The following is a 16190-nucleotide window of genomic DNA, read 5'->3' on the forward strand; positions in this document are numbered from 1 at the left end:
TCCAAAGAAGATTTAAAGCTCACGGAAAAGCAACCTCAACCAGCTTTGAGAACAATCAGTGAAGCTGCCTGCATCCACTGGAACCTGCACTACTCAAACCCAGACAGGATGACACAACTGGCAGAGTGACCCACAGGGCTGCAAGAGCCACGTCTCACTGCCACGTTAAGCTTTGCACAGATGGAAGCAGAAGAGGGAGCTACTCGATCCCAGTACCTCATTTTCTTTGGCACCCCCTGACAGGAAAAGCTCTGATTTTGACCATTCCACTCTGCTTGGTCCTTGCAAATTCACTGCAGCACCTTCCTCTACATTAGTGGAGAGTAATAATAACATTACTCTGTGCCCTAACACTCACAGGTCTGATGGTTTTCAGTGTAGTTTAAAGATCACAACACATCCTTACAGGAAAAGGATTAATATACAATTAATATAGCTAAAGACACTTGACTGTAGAGCTGCTGCATGACCAGGTGTGATACAACATGCTGAAGTTCGACTGTAGCAAGGAGAGTATTTTAAAATGGCAAAATGAGAAGATGAGAGGAAAATACTGAGAAATATTCTTACAAGGGAAAAAAATCCTCCTCCAGCAAAAAAAGCAATCTGGAATTTTAGCATGGCTAACAAAACCAAGAGTGTGGTTTTTCAAATTCTTGAACATTATAACAGGGCCAAGAGTGTATCTTCTTTCAAAAAGAGGCAGGTGCCTCAAGAGGAAGAGGCTCACTCAGGTAATACATGGATAACATAAGAAAATAAGTCACAAAATCAACCTACTACAAAACATAAACATCTCCCTTTAGCCAAGAAACAACCTGTCTGTATCCTTTCACTTTCCTTCTGAATGAAAAACTGTAAAACCACAGCTTTGCAATTTTCAATTTGTAAATGACAATGCTTTATCCTAGAAAGCACACATTACATATGCCCCTTAGAATCTCCATCCTACAAACAATATCCGAGTATCTATTAGATTATATGGGAATTTAAGATAAAAACTGAGGCAAATCTTTCATTCAGCTAAGTAGAGGAGTGCTATGGGCTGAAAATCTGTGGGAAACAACAGAAACTGAGACTGCTTTTATTTTCACTGGTACTGCATAAGATCAGCCAAGACTTTCGCCTAGTGAATGCCCAAAACACAATTTAAATTAGAAGTTTTTACACTGGAGGGCAACTTTTTCCTAAAGCTGAAATCTCTTCCCAATAATGTCAAAAGGATGATAATATTTTTAGTTAAAAAAAGAAAAATCATACATGCTTCTTCCTTTTCCTTTTGCTACTTTTATCCATAGTTTCTGTTAAGTTTGGCACAAATGTTTTATGTTTTTTTCAAACATATTGCTTAGCTAAACACAGCTTTTGCTGTGTTCAGTTGAGGCTTGTTGCAGGGGGTGGTGATTGATTGTTTTTCTTTTAATCTGTAGCAGTATTTTATATCCCTTCCTACTTGTTAACAGAAACTTTTTATAAAACCATAACATCGAAGGAGCCTGAAAGTGTTACTAAAAACATCAACCATGTGTTCAGCCAAGCAGAAATCTGAAGGAAAGAATGTGGTATATTGATTTTCCCCCGCCAAAACCTTCTTAAGTATATAATGCAATTATCGCCTCTGCGGTGGAGTCTGATTTGGCAGTTCTAATCAGCCCAACTCCCAGTACAGTCAGGGCTGCTGGGTGACACTTGAGATCTGAAGAGTGTGGGTAAAAATAACCTCCGTTCAACAAGACATGACGAACACCAGACAGCTGAGTCACCTTTAAAACCAAGTCTGATTTTCTATATTAAAGGAATTATCAAAGAGAGGCAGAATTATCAAATAGAAGGGGATAAAGGATTCCAGAGAGGTGTCCGAAATGTATCTTTCAATGAATATTCTGTAATGTAGTGAGCTTCCTTCTGATTGCTGCCACTGACATTAACATCAACATAGAGTGTTCAATCACCTTTGGGAAGCCTTCGTTTCCTGTGGAGAAGCAACTTTCAATACAATTTTCAGCCTCTTTTGAAAAAGTCTGACTTCTAAGCACCTGTTTCTTACGAAGCACTGCCCATTCATGAAGGCTTCCAATATTAGCAGCGGAGTTAAAAATTGACTCAGGCCCCAAATCTGCCACAGAACACATGCAATCTGTGGAGCTGGGGGATGTTTTGCAAGACACCGTAGAAATAACACCACGGAAAGTTTACTGCACGTGAAACATTCATCTACCGGCAAACCAACCAAGCTGGTGGGGAAATACTACAAGTCCATTGAAGTTCAGTGATGTAACTGAAACCCTGGGGGAGAAAGAGTGTCAGGGGAACTTTCACGCTGATTTTCAGGATGAGCCTTTACCTCGGAAGCTTTCTCTGTATGTTTTGAATAGAACGAGCACCGAGGCAGTAGGAAAGCAAAATAATTGACATCTGCCTGCCAAGATACACCAACGAGAAGGCCATCACTCTCCCTCTTTTACCACCTCGGTGTGAAAGCAAAGCAGGGCTCCGGGTGGAGCAGACAGACCGCGACAACCCGAGCAAGCAGGGAAGTTTCCCCGAAACCGCAAAATCCCCGTCCCCAAGCAAGCACTTGAGAGCGCCTCGAAGGAGGAAAATAAACAAACAAACGCAGGAAGGAGCGGCGCTGCCGCGGACGAGCCGGCAGCGCTGTGAGGGGAGCGCCGCGACCGCAGCCGCGACCCCGGGAGGGCTCGGGGGCCGCGGCAGGTGGAGCAGAGGATCGGGGGGATCCCGGAGCCTGAGGGGGACACGGCGGCCCGGGGAGGGGGCGAGGGGCTGCGGCGGGGAGGGGAAGGGGCCGCGGCGGGCGGGGGCGCGGAGGCAGCCGGGGGCGGATCGCTGCACTCACGGGCGAGTCGTAGGAGAAGGCACATTCCGTCTTGTAGACCCGGTCCCCTGACTTGGGCACCCGGATCGTGGGCATGTAGGGGACGAGCAGCTCGCCCAGGTCCCCGGCGGCCATCTGCGCATCGCCGCCGCGGAAGAGCGCGGCCCGCTGCATCCTCCTTTCCCTCCCTTCCCTCCCTTCCCTCCCGCCCTCGCTCCCGCCCGCCCGCCCTGCCGAGCCGCTCTGCGCGGGCGATGGAGGCGGCGGGCAGCCGGGCCCGGAGCCGGGCCCCAGGGAGGGCAGGGGGAGGGAAGATGCTATTTTTAATCCAATGGCAGCGGCACCAGCTGCGGCCGCGGCACCCGGGGGTCCCGGCGGGGGCGGGCGAGGGGCAGGGCGGCGGGGCGGGATCCCCGCCGAGCCCCCGCGTTACACCCGAAAACCTCCGTGCGCAGGGGGCGAGCATGGAGACTTGGCTCCTGGTCTCCCCTGGTAGCCCGGGGCGGGTTTCCCTCTGACCGATAATACTCTTTTATACGCTCTGTTATTTATTTTTAAGCTTTTAAAGACTACACGTATACATACACATACACATATGTGTGTGTATGTATGTATATGTTTGTATATATGTGTATGTTTATGCATGTATATGTGTGTATATATGTGTATGTTTATGTATATATGTTTGTATACAATACACACAGTAAAAAATCTCCTCTGTTGTCATTCCCAGCCCCTGGCTGCCCCGTGCCGCGGTGCAGGTGTCTCACACGGCCCTGTCACGGTCCCTCCGGGCCGTGCTGATGGGCGGGATGTCCCCGCGGTCAAGAGGAGCAGCTCGGTGTGCGGGATGCAGGGCGGGAATGTCCAGACTGGGATGCTCGAGAAGCCTGTGGCAGTGCCAGGAGCCAGCCCCCAGTTTCATGTCTTCAGGGGCTGTACCTTTACCTTAAAACGCTCTTTTTCAGCCTTTGCAGTGTTTCTCTCTGCTCTTTACTTTGAAAGAATAATGTCAGAGAAAGGACAAACAAGAGTGAACTTTGTAGGGAAAAAATATTGCTATTGTTTTTAAGCAGTATCTTGAAAACAACTACTACACATGCCTGGCAGCAACAGCATCAAAGAAATGACCAGTCCATTTAAAATGAAGATGCACAGAGCAGATGAATTGCCTTCCACCCACCGTCCACAGTATATCCAAGGATTCACTGAGCACTTCCAAGGAGGTGATGTAACCTTTGCTAGAACCACCTTTTACCTCAAAAATAAAAGTTTCAAAAGGTGATTCTAGGAAATCTCAACAACAGAATCGAAAAATGTTTGTACCCATCTGTGGGCAGGCTGTGAGGGTGAGCAGAGTAGCAGTCTGTTCTTAGCAATTTTTACTACTGAAAAATCAAGTGTTGGGAACAATGTGAAACACTGAGGGCAGAATGTGATATCCATGGAGTGATTTTAGACTTACTGAAAAACAGACATTACATCAGACTTGTGAGCATCACTGGATGCTGGATAAAAAACACTAATACAGGGTCAGACAGATTTATTTTACTTGAGGAGACTTTGTGCTTTTTTTAATGGCTTCTCTCATGAATAACTCAGCATTTATAAACAATGAGAGCCATAAGACATATGAGCCATCTAACCTGAAAGATTGATTCTAACAAAAAGGACAAGCAAAGCACTGATAGAAAAATCAATGTCTTTCTAATGTTTGGCAGTGCCAGGAAACAGCAAACAAGGCAGTTTTTGCTTAAAAGTCCATGCAGTGTTGCCTAATGTAAAAAAAAAATATATATACAGTGTTTTAAGTTTCAAATCACTAGATGATAAGGGTTTGGGCTTCTTTCCTTTAAAAAGTGAAGATTTTGAATATGGACAGGAAATTTAGAGTCACAAACTGTAAGAGGCACTTTTCCTTCATTCTTGAGAAATTTAAAACAAAGAGTACCATGGCCTGTAGAACCCGAGGAAACACGTCCCTCTAGTGGCAAAAACCTGCCAGGTGATGAGAGAACCCTTCCTATTCCCTGAAGAGTTGCCAAAAGTGGAGTAGAAGAACACCTGTACAGTTCTGAAAATGCATGGCAGGTATGTGTGAAGGTACTTTTCTTACTTAGCTCATCTCCCACCAATTACCTGACACAAAACACTGAGAAAGAAAAAACCCTTAGCTTCTTGTATCTTTCACTTAAAACTACAAACACTAGAAATCACAAAATGGAAACTAATATTACCAACTCGTTTCATGTACATATGTTCTGAGGGAAAGGAGTGATTGTTGGCAATTGACATAAAGCATTTTCACTGAGTAGCAGCTTTAATAGCAGTATGAGCTTAACTGCCACACAGTTTCTTTCAATATAGTGGAATCAACACAAACACCGTTTATTCATTTATGTATTTCAGCAAACAGCAGGATGTCTGTTCCATAGCGCAGTCACAATTTGTCAGTATGCATTTCAGACCTTGCACACTGCCTTAAAATTATTTAATTGTCAGGTGTGGATTTCATAGAATTGTCAACAAGATTTTTGTCAGGTGTTTCATAATGGTACCAAGGTCCATCTCCCCGGTGTCTCATCAGTCTGCGTGCTTCCAGCTCCATTATCCTAAAAAAAACCAACAGACACCCTCAACATGAAGTTTGTTGATGCTGAGCATTACTGACAAAGCAATGACTTTAGCATCAGTGACTTATAAATACTGTTGAAACACAGGCAGGACCAAAATATGAAGGGTTCAGCTAAGACATGAGCTATTAAATCTTTCTGGTTTGTTTTTTTTGTTGGTTTTTTTTTTCCCAGCAAGTCATTCCACAAAGGAATAATAATAATACTGGTAGATTTATCACAGGTTCTTCTCTAAGCTATGAGCATTAGCAGGGGCAAAAAGAGCTCCATTTGCTGACTCAGGAAGACAGAGCTACACCTTTTAAAATACCAAATGTTTTGAAGACCCCTTGCCCTTGGATTGTTCTGGTAACCTGAATCCTGAGAGGGCAGCGACAAACAGATAGTGTGACTCCACTCTGGCAGCAGCCAGCGCAGGCAGCACTCAGGGGATACATGAAAGCACTTTATGTCAGCATCCAGCTCAGTATGTCATGCAAAAATCCAAGAGTCAGCTACAGTATGGATCAGGATTTTAACCCTCCCCAGCTACAGAACATACCTCAGTTCAGTTTTCCTTGCTTCCACATCAATCAGGGCCATGTCCTTTTCATAGTTCTTCTCAGGGGGGTCAAGTATGTAACGAGCTATCCAGCGGGTTATGGGGTGCTGGAAAACATAACAGCAGAGATCATTTGTGCAATTTCCAGGTAGTCATCATAACTGAATCACTTTGTACATCCACAGTCCTGAAAAGATGTCATGGACACCATGAGTGCTACCATTCAAATCAGAACAGTAAAGGAGCAAACATGCACAACTGCTTGGGAGATCAGAACCCTAAAAAGTCATATTTCTTTTGCAATTCTTAATGCCAAGATAACCTGCAGATGACTGTTCTGTAGCAAAACTAAATTTTAACAGAAGATATATTTTATTTTCTTTCTGTTAAAGTTCCTTAAACTGCTACAGTAATCACAGAAGTGGACTCCAAACCTTACTGTAATGAGCAACATTTAAAAATTTTGCTTCACAGAGAGGGCATTTCACTAGGAACAGAAGTATAAATGAGTTGTATATATAGTCACAATAATATCGCTGAATTCAATTTCTTCCTATCAGAAACAAAACAGTGCTTGCAGCAAGAAGCCAGGGTCTAATTTTAAGAAAATACAATTAAACTGAATCCATACAACTTTGAGTTTATGACTATAAAAATCTTTAATTCTAGATCCTAAAGTGTGTATGATACTGGACTTTAAAACAATTCTGGCAAACAACACAAAAGAAAGAAATGTCACTTTAAACTCCAGTTTCTTAGGACATTGTAGAAAAATTTGTAGAACATTTGTAGAAAAAAAAATAAAGACAAAACCTGCATGCTATGAATGCAGAGGACTTTTCTTACTATTTAGAATATTATAGAAAAATTCTTGGCACACAGCTCCAGCAGTTTACTGCATACAGAGCATTTGCATCTGCTCATGTCAATAAACAGATTTCCTACAGACTTTTACATGTTCCATAAAGCTGCAAAAAAGTTTACCAAAAATCAGAATTGCACTATTTGAGTTTTACTACACTGACAAACATCATCATACTCCATAGATTTTACTCTCAAAAGTATCACCAAGAGAAAGGCTGTCTGTAATGTGCCCATCCTTTTACATGTTGCACTCACTTTGTAGTATTCCCAGTGCTCTGGAACATAACCTTCAGGAATCTCTGCAAGTTCAGCTTCACCTGACAAGGAAAGGAGGGGAGGAATATTTAACTCTGTGATTATCTTCCAAAACTACCTTATATTCTGCTTTTCAGATAAGGAAAAGATCATTATTCCACACAGAGAATACTAAATCACTCAGTGTGAGCTCTGTTCAGGAAAATTGAACTTGCAATTTTTGCAGACACATCATGCTGCAAGTATCACAGATTTTAAATTACACACCAAAAGGGTAAAATTAGCAGCTATACAGAAAAAACAACTTGAATCAAGTCCACAGAAATGCCCTTTAAAGTATAGGAAATGAAAGCATAGACTTTTTCCTGATTTCTCTATTAAATTAATTACATATTGTTACTGCAGTAGATTTAACACACGTATTGCCAAGCAGAATTTTGGCATCTTTGCTAGATAAAAAGCCAGATTTGCAGTCTTGTTAAAGCAAGTTACTAGACTTCACTGATGTTTGGAAGACTGCCAAAAGAGGGAATGTATTGTTTTTTTTAAATGTGAGAAACTTTTTTTTAAAAAGCAACAACTGAAGCAAATATACTGGGAGCATTTTCTATGCACTTACACAGTATCACTATTTGTTACACCTATTCCATGGTCTTCCAAAGAGAGAGCCCTAAAAGAGTCCTTTTTCTCTATCCAGCGTGCTTAATTCCCATTTCATAACTTTGACTATACTTTGCTTAGCCCTGACAGGGCACTCACCAATAAAGACGTTGATATATGTTAAGAGCACGGCCACTGGAATTCCCGTCAGGAATATATAGAATCTCTGTAGAGAGAATAAAAACAGTCAGGGTGGGCAATTCAGAGCCCTGACAAAATTTACATGAGATCTGAAAATAGTGGAACGGCCAATAACTCTTAGATTTGCACTCCTGGATTGGAAAGGGATGTTGTATGTAATCACTGATGATTGCAGTGAGTTAATTAATGAACCAGAACACAGAAAAGTGATGCTGCGTCAGCCCATGAGCCTTTTCAGGTCAGTTTCCATCTCCCACCGAGGTCAGTCTGTGCAGCAGCAAACAGCAACAGCTCCCTGAAATCTGCCTCAGCATCTTGGCATGACTGGCTCCAGCACCCAGCTCAATGACAGCAAAGCAATAATCCAACACCAATGCAACTACTGAGCTCTGTAGCTGTGGAAGGCAGACAAAGGAGTCCTGATCACATGAAGGGAGTCGTACCAAATTGGCTGTTGCTGCTTATAATAGAACTTATCCAAAACCTGACCATGGAGGGGTCAAACTCAGGTCAGGCTTCCTAAACCTCACCTCTGTTGTTAGTGGTGTAGATAAGTGAAGGCAAACCCTGCAGAGGAGTAACTGATATGTTTCAAAAAGGAGGATGGAGTAGAAAGCATTTGTGGATCACGCTTATATGAACACAGATGTGTAATTTAAGAATGCTACTACAGCAGTAATTTAAGTACCTATCACAACCTTTCCTATACAGACAGTCTTTGAACTTCACCTGGCCTTGATTTTATAGCATATGACAAAAAAATTCCCGAAGAGGACCTGAAATTCTTGTTTATGTAAATAGTACCAGCCACATTTTAGATGCTATTGTATAAACAACAGAGGAAATTGTATTTGAGACACTCTTACACCATTTGCAACTGATGCATTACACTGAATGCAATACATTTGATTTTTAACTCACCAACAACTTCAGAAATCGAGAATCATAAAAACTTGTTGCCTTGATGATAAACATTCTCTTCCCATGGTCACCACTGTGCCGTACAGGAACTGAAAATCGAACCAGAGTATTATGGTTTTGTACCCCATTGGTGCTTATGCCAGGACAAGGTCAAACATACGTGGGGAAAGGAAAAAAAAAAGAGCGTACAACAGCGGCTGAGTTTTCTGCAGTTCGCCTGAAGTAATTTCGTATTTTGTTAACATGAACCTTTCTTCTAACTATACACAGAGATCGATGTCTACATGTGAATCAGTGAAAGCGACCGTACCGGGCCAAATAAATAGACAGTTAGAACGCCAGGAGGGTCGGCCTCCCGCACGTTTCCATCCATTTTTTTTACCCAAACCCGGTAGTTTTTTACCCAAACCCGGCAGTTTTCCATAGGAACGGGGCCACACCACTGCTCAGCCCCCGGCCCTCCCGCGGCCTCCGGAGGGCACCTCTGTCCCGCTCCGCAAGGTCACCTCGCCCCCGCCGCCCCCGGCCCGCCGCTCCCCGCCGGGGCCGTACCGAGGGTGCCGGGGAGGCGGGGGGCGATCCCGGTGATCCCGGTGATCCCGGTGATGCCGGTGACGCGGGTGGTCCCGGTGGTGCCGGCGCCGCCCGCCCGCCGCACCGCCCAGGCCGCGGCCGCCCGCAGCACCCGGCTCATGGCCGCCATGGCTGGGACTGGCACGGGGCGGGGCCGGCGGCGCCGCTTCCCGCCGCGGGGTGAAGCCGGCGCCCACCATCTTGGGAAAGGGCAAAGCTTTCCCAGCGCCCCCAGGGAAGCTGCTCGCGTGCCATCTTGGAAAAGGGCAGAGCCTTCACTGTGCTCCATGTGGCGTGGGAGAGGGGGGTGAGGCCGGGCCGGTGCCATCTTGGGGAAGGGCAGCTCCCGCCCCGTGCCCCCGGCGCTGTGGGAGGGCGCGGGGCGATGGCGGCGGCCGCAGCCATGGCGGCGCTGGGCCGGAGCCTCGCGGCCGCGCTCCGGCTGCCCCGGGCTCGGCCGGGACTCTCCGGGTACGCGCTGCGCCGGGGGAACTCGGGCTCGGGCACGGAGGGGCGGGCGCGGTTCCCGGGAGGAAGGAGAGCCTTTGGCGGGAGGCGGGTGTCCGTCTGTCCCGGCTCCGCCAGCCTGAGGGCCGCAGGGTGGTGCGTGGCTGCAGGCAGCGTGTGAGGGCAGCACGAAGCGGTTCCCTGTGCCTGTAGAATGCTGTAAGCATTGTGCTGGTGCTTCCAGCATGGGTGGGTTTTGTGCTTTCGTGTGTGCCCACAGTTTTTGCCATTAAGGCCACGGGGAAGGCGTGGATTCTCCCTCTCTGGAGACATCCCAAACCCATCTGGAGGCGTTCCTATGTCACCTTCTCCAGGTGACCCTGCTTTGGCACGGGTGTTGGGCTGGATGATCTCCAGAGATCCTTTCCACTGCTAAAAGTTCTGTGATTCTGTGATGTACTTTTGTACAGCACAGCTCAAATTTATTCCTTAATTTTAAAGTTGTTATTTATCTCGAAGTATAGGAAATTGATAAATCTTGATAAATTGAGGAGAAAACACCTCTATGACATTTTTGTGACTAACCAAACCCCTGCTTTTACCGTGCAGGCTGTGGTCTTATCTGTAGGACCTGTGCCTTTGTGAATGAAACAAATATTCTCATTTAGCAGAATGTTATTTTTCTTATCATACAGTTTTCCTTCTAACTTTTATGCAGGATGACACTGAATCTGTGCCACAAGAACCTACCAAAAACTGAGACCCTCCATCAGGTGATGTTCCTGCACACAACTGTTTCTCAGAGAGGTCTGGAGGAGTTTTTTGATGATCCAGGAAACTGGGGGGAAAAAAGTGTAAAGTCTGGTGAGTTATATTTAACATTTCTGATAGCGATCTTTGAGCTGAAATCTGACCTATTTTTTATTTGCATCATAGGGAGCATTCATAGCTACATAAAACCTATTTTTCTGTGTATATGTACATACATCCACTTGTGCGTCTTTTTGTTAATTTTTGCTGTGTGTATTCAGTGTTTATGAAAGCAAATAGCAGTTGTGCAGCAAAATGTTCTGCTGTAAATCCTCTGCCTTGCTCTGAGGTGAGAGTGTATCACAGAAGAGATGTGTTTTGATGAAACAGAAGTACGATGGAAGAAAACTAGTTCAAGTGCAAAGATTCATCTGGCAGCTTTCTGTATTCCCAGCCTTTTACAAACACTACATGTAATTGCCTTTCTGTATAGTGTTTTAAAAGCAAAGCTGAATATCCTCAAGGATTACTGTCCAAGCAGTAGTATTTTAAAAGTGGTCTTTATACTGTTGTGTCAGCTGGGCCTAATAGAAGCACTTTTTTTTTTTTTTTTTTTTTTCCCAGAATAAGAGAACTTTGTTCCATTAAATTAATCGTGGGGGTTTTTTTATCTTTGACAGGGGATTCATGGAATATAAAGCAGCTAAGGGGCAAGAGTAGTGAAGACTTGCACAAACTTTGGTAAGTAAGTTTTAGTGAAGAAGCTTTTCTTCTTTCAGAGCAGCTCTGCACTTTTTAATAAAATGTGGCTGGTGAACTTGTGATGCTCTGCAGGCTCCAGCCAGCTTTGGGCTTGGAACAGCCCCAGTCCCAGCCCTGCTCAGAACTCAGACGCTGCACTGGGGGTGGTTGTGGGACAGTTGTGTCTAGTTCAGAGGGCTCAGGTGTGGTACAAACCCTGTGGGGGCTGTTTGAGTTGGACAGACTTGGTTGTCAGTGCCTTCTGGTGGGGTGGGCACTTCATTCCATCAGGGTGCTCAGGCCTGCATTTATTCTGATTTTGGAAGTTTCTGAAGCTGGAGGTTGCGTTGCCACTTCAGACTGAACTAAATCATTACTGTGAACTGCTTTTTCCTTGCTTTGTCTTGTCCTTTTCCTGTGTAATGTAAGAAGAGTCTGGCTCTGTGCAGGTAGTGGAAGACAGCTTAGTGTTCAACTCTTCCCTCCTAAGCCCTCTTTATTCCAGACAAAGTAAACCCGTCTCCCTCTTTCTCCTCTTTTGTTTCTATATGTGAAGCCAGCAGGATTTGGGATTACAGGTAGTAAGTGAATAACTGCTTAGCTACCCCAGAGTTAATTTTGAATTCCTGTACTTTCTGCTCTAGGTATGTCCTGCTGAAAGAAAAGAACATGCTCTTAACTTTAGAGCAAGAATCCAAACGACAGCGCAAGGCTATGCCAAGTCCAGAACGATTAGAAAAGGTAACCTGTTCATACCACATAAAACCTGTAACTCTTAAGTAAAATTGCTGGAAGATCAAGTGTTTGTAAACTTGTTAAAGACTTTTTTTAAAAAATTATTTCCCTGATTTTAGTGTATGCACTAACTGCTCAAGTCACAGTTTGATCAAGGCAGCTTTCTCATTGCACACTGGGCATTACTGGGGCTGTGACCAGACTCCAGTGAAAAGTAAAATAACCAACAGCCACTGCAAGCCATAAGCAGATCTTCTGTTTGCTTCTCCTGCTTCCTTCTGACCCCTGCCTCAAAGCTTCCTATACTTGTGCATCAGCATTAGATCTGGCTTTTACCCAAACCCGGCAGTTTTCCATAGACTGTCAGTTATTTCATATCTGTCCTGCTCTCAAATTAATTTTTGAAGCACCCCTTCCTTACTGTTCTTGTACACAGGGCCTGCTGAGAGAGAACTCATGATCAAACTCCAGCACGGTTTACCTTTGTTTTCCCTTTAAATTTTGTCTTAAGTCTTTGAGATCTTTTAAATTTTCAGCATTGTTTTTTGTTGGTGCATCCTGAAACTTTTTTACCATTTCCAGGTAGAAACATCTATGAAAAATATAGACTTGGTTGTCAGAGAAAGAGAAATTGCTTTGAGGCTTTTACAAACAGGCCATGAAAAGCCAGTCCCTGGCGAGTGGAGACACGACTTCTTGGGACGCACCTTCTGGTATGGAAAACCTTCTTTTTCAATGGCTGAATTTTTCTTGTGGTGGGTCTCTCAGAAAATCCTTATCTGTTCAAGGAAGGATGCACAGACTGCACAGAACACCAGAGGTACTGTTACAAAACCAAGCCAGCAAGAGCTGGAAAGAAATAGCCACATACAAATTCTCCAGTCTCCCAGACCATTTTATCACTGTACCTGAAACCAAGAGAAATTGGTAAAATCCTAGAATTAAGACAATGTGTACATTCTGTAAGCATTTTTATCTCTCTCCCACAGGTACAGTTACAAGGAATGGCCAATACCATGGCACTTGAACAAAAAACACAAAAAGAAGAGATTCTATTACCTACCTCATGTGAATAACTTCATCAGGTAAAAAGATGATTTTGACACTGAAAGTTATCCTCTGATCTGTTTGTATCCTTATTCCAGTTTAAACGAAAAAAATAGCTGCAATCTGTTGTGTTTCAGCTACTAGACTGAAAATGAGGCCTTTTAAAATTACAGCTTGCTCTGTTTCTTTTTTCCTGTTCCCACCTTAGTTACTAAGGTACAGGTCTATGCAGTGGCACTGTAAAAATAACTTCAAATGCAATTCCAAAATCTTCCCAGAAGCTGAACTTCTGTAGAATTCAGAAGCAGAGTAAAAAGATTACTTTGCAGGCTCTCTTCCTTATCAAAAGCAAATGAACAGGGAAGTTGTTAATCACTGAGAGCATCTATCAGATTGGGGGGAGCTCATTCAAGTGGTCACAAGCTGGCTGGAAATGAACCACACCAACTTCTCTGTTTCAGACTCAGGCTCGAAAAAGCCTTACGGAAAAGGGCAAGGCAGCAAAACCTGGAGAGGACGAGGCAGAAGGTCTTGGAAAGGAAGTTCCCTGACGTTGCTGTGAAATCCCAGAGCCAGTAACGTGCTGGAAGAGCACTGCAAGCAATTGGTCAGGAGTCTGTGGAACATGAATCATGTTCTGGAACCACAAACAACTCCACAGAGCATTCCAGAGAGTCTCCATCTTCTTTTTTGTTTTCAATACCACATTTGACTTTAATTAAACTTGTGATCTGGAATTAAAAAGCAGCTTTGGTGCCTAACTCAAATCCTAGAACTTCTCACATTTCCAGGAACAAATGCTGTGCTAGCCAGCTGTTACAAGAATGAGACACATTAGGAACAGTGAAGAGCAGCCACAGAGTGCCAGCTGACAGTAAAAAATGTAGGGGTAATATTTACCTGGTTTAGTTGAACAAAGGTGCATTAAAATCAGACAGAAACATGAAAGCATCTCAAGCTCACAGATAAGCCTTTTCTCTGATCATATTTTTCCTGCTATTTTTCTGATCCATTTTCCTGAATATTTTCCCTGAGTTACAGGTAAGCTGTGCAGGGTGTATTTGCTTTCTGCATCAATGCACTGGGAAATGGGCTCTTTGGTCTGCTAGGAGGAATTCTTTCCACTGCTTTAAGTCTGCGTTCTTAAATACTCAGCATGGGAACTTCTAATCCATTTGTCCTATCTTGATTTCTATGATAAATTCCAATGCTTGTACATTTTCTGCAGAGTGCAAAATGATGGAAAGAAGACTGCAAGTCTTTTATGCAATTGAAGGAGGTACTGCTGTTGCTCTCAGTTGATGGAAACAGCTGTAGCTTTCACTTCATGAAAGCTTTTAACCTTCACGTGTGGTGGTGTAGAAATGTAGATCCAAGTCACAGATAGCAGTCTTTCAGGATATGCTCAGCAGTATAATCTGCTAAAACACAGCAAGGGAACCAGTACTGTCTCCTGTGAGTATCTATCTCCATCATTTGGACCTTCACTTCTCTGCATCACAGAAAATTCCCACACTGTTTCAACTCTGACTCTTTACAGTGGTGAGAAAACCTCTGCGAAATGGCCAAAATGAGCCTGTCACTTCTTCCAAGTCATTTGCAAGTTCCCACGCGAAAACAACAGTCTTGGTCTGATAACTCGTTAGTGTAACAACCCGTTCATGGGTTGAAAACCAATCGCACCTGCAGTAACAAGGGATTTGTCCCATGAGAATCAGGAAAGAAAAGCTGTAACCAATCCAAGAATAGATCGGTTCGATGCCCAAGTAGAATACCTTTCACTAACCAACAGTCATTGGGAAGAAAGCTGTGAACCAAGTAAAGTCACACAAAGTAGCGGCTGGAGCCGGCCTCGGGACAGCACAAAATCCACCAAGACAAGAAGCGGCCGGCGGAGCGAGAGCCGAGCGGGGTGAGCCCAGAAACAAACAGAGCTGCCGGGAAGGGCGATCCGGGGACAGCGAGCATGGAGCGAGAAACGCACTGCGGCCACGGAGACGGGGAGAGACCGCGGAAGATCCGCGCCGCAGGGAAACACGAGCCCAAGTCCGCACGCGTGGGGAGGCGCGGCCGCGGGGCAGCGTCCGGACTGTGAGCTCAAAAAAGGGGTCAAACACGGGAAATCTTAGATGACGAATTTCAGCTGACGAAAGAGAGATAGTACGTGTGGGGGCACTTATATTCCACAAATACGGGATCAAACAGGATAAAAGGAACTCTCCAACTTTATCACTCGGGTGTAGAAAACAACAGAAGAACAGATGTGCAAAATGCCTTTTCTGTCGAAAGGTGGGACGAGTTGGGGCAGTTTTTGTGGGCAGCAGCCATAGGGCAAGATACAGTAACCACAAAATCGTTACTTACATGGTATTTTATTAGAAATTCGCTAAAAAACACACAATCCGCTGAAGGGACCACAGCTGCTGCGGCAACCGCTCCCCCCCCCACAGACTCCAGAGATCTCTGGGTCAGCACCTCCCGTGTCTGCAGGTCCGTTTCTGCTCCCTCTACCCACGAACGATGGACAAGTTACCTCTTAATTCCCTTTTTCATGTTGAAAAGACTATTAAATCATGTTATATCCACTTTGAAACCGTTTTCAATCGAAGCCGTGTGAAGAGGCCAGCAGCAGAGGGAACCAGAAAAAAAAGCCCGGAGCCGGAATCTGTGTGCGTGCGCCTCTATAAAATGGTTCCGGCGGGACACAGTGCCCCGGGCGGCGCGGGGTGGCCGCTCCCGCTGCACGGGAAACCGCGGTGACCGCGGCGGCAGGTGATGGCCGCTGTGGCCGCGGTGGAGGGCGGTGACCGCGACAGGTCCCCGCGGGTGAGTTTTATCCTCCAGAAAGCCCCGGGCAGCGCTCGGTTGGCAGCTCCGTACGGAACGCACGAGCTCTGCGGACGGCAGGAACCGGAGCACGTTTCCTGCTCCCGGCTCCTCCCCACAGCTGATGTTCCAATGCCGTTCCCTCGTTCCCCCCCGGTCTCTCCGCGGGATTTTCGACAGCCTCGGCGGCGCCGGGCCCCGCATCGGCGGCCCCTCTCCG

At 45.1% G+C, this 16190-nt stretch overlaps 3 protein-coding genes across 3 annotated transcripts in view; 1 reads left to right on the forward strand and 2 right to left on the reverse strand.

Annotated features, from left to right (window-relative positions):
• Nucleotides 1–3017, reverse strand: part of USP13 (ubiquitin specific peptidase 13) — a 49799-nt gene extending 46782 nt beyond the window's left edge. The window contains exon 1 of the mRNA XM_040073961.2: nucleotides 2858–3017. Within this exon, the coding sequence (XP_039929895.1) occupies nucleotides 2858–3010 (153 nt within the window). The 5' untranslated portion in view covers nucleotides 3011–3017. The remainder of the gene's footprint in view (nucleotides 1–2857) is intronic.
• A 2120-nt stretch (nucleotides 3018–5137) lies between these two features.
• On the reverse strand, nucleotides 5138–9558 carry NDUFB5 (NADH:ubiquinone oxidoreductase subunit B5). Its single transcript, XM_040074601.1, has 6 exons — nucleotides 9404–9558; nucleotides 8852–8940; nucleotides 7889–7955; nucleotides 7130–7191; nucleotides 6011–6117; nucleotides 5138–5448 (listed from the first exon to the last, which is right to left on the reverse strand). Exons 1-6 carry the CDS (start codon nucleotides 9552–9554, stop codon nucleotides 5328–5330), a joined length of 597 nt encoding a protein of 198 aa, XP_039930535.1. The 5' UTR covers nucleotides 9555–9558; the 3' UTR covers nucleotides 5138–5327.
• A 234-nt stretch (nucleotides 9559–9792) lies between these two features.
• On the forward strand, nucleotides 9793–13906 carry MRPL47 (mitochondrial ribosomal protein L47). The gene is made up of 7 exons (XM_040074603.2): nucleotides 9793–9895; nucleotides 10590–10735; nucleotides 11302–11362; nucleotides 12007–12103; nucleotides 12680–12810; nucleotides 13087–13182; nucleotides 13606–13906. Exons 1-7 carry the CDS (start codon nucleotides 9810–9812, stop codon nucleotides 13721–13723), a joined length of 735 nt encoding a protein of 244 aa, XP_039930537.1. The 5' UTR covers nucleotides 9793–9809; the 3' UTR covers nucleotides 13724–13906.
• The last annotated feature ends 2284 nt before the right edge of the window (nucleotides 13907–16190 follow it).

The sequence above is a fragment of the Hirundo rustica genome, chromosome 10 (genome assembly GCF_015227805.2).
Source record: "Hirundo rustica isolate bHirRus1 chromosome 10, bHirRus1.pri.v3, whole genome shotgun sequence".
In the NCBI taxonomy this organism is placed as follows: Eukaryota; Metazoa; Chordata; class Aves; order Passeriformes; family Hirundinidae; genus Hirundo; species Hirundo rustica.

Excerpts from the sequence above, each read along its gene's own strand:
- NDUFB5 (XM_040074601.1), bottom strand. The coding sequence starts at position 9,554 with ATGGCGGCCATGAGCCGGGTGCTGCGGGCGGCCGCGGCCTGGGCGGTG. Across the intron at positions 7,956-8,851 it reads CTCGATTTCTGAAGTTGTTG|AGATTCTATATATTCCTGAC; the intron begins GTGAGTTAAAAA and ends TTCTCTCTACAG. Across the intron at positions 7,192-7,888 it reads ATATATCAACGTCTTTATTG|GTGAAGCTGAACTTGCAGAG; the intron begins GTGAGTGCCCTG and ends TTTCCTTGTCAG.
- MRPL47 (XM_040074603.2), top strand. The coding sequence starts at position 9,810 with ATGGCGGCGGCCGCAGCCATGGCGGCGCTGGGCCGGAGCCTCGCGGCC. Across the intron at positions 9,896-10,589 it reads GCTCGGCCGGGACTCTCCGG|GATGACACTGAATCTGTGCC; the intron begins GTACGCGCTGCG and ends ACTTTTATGCAG. Across the intron at positions 11,363-12,006 it reads GAAGACTTGCACAAACTTTG|GTATGTCCTGCTGAAAGAAA; the intron begins GTAAGTAAGTTT and ends TTTCTGCTCTAG.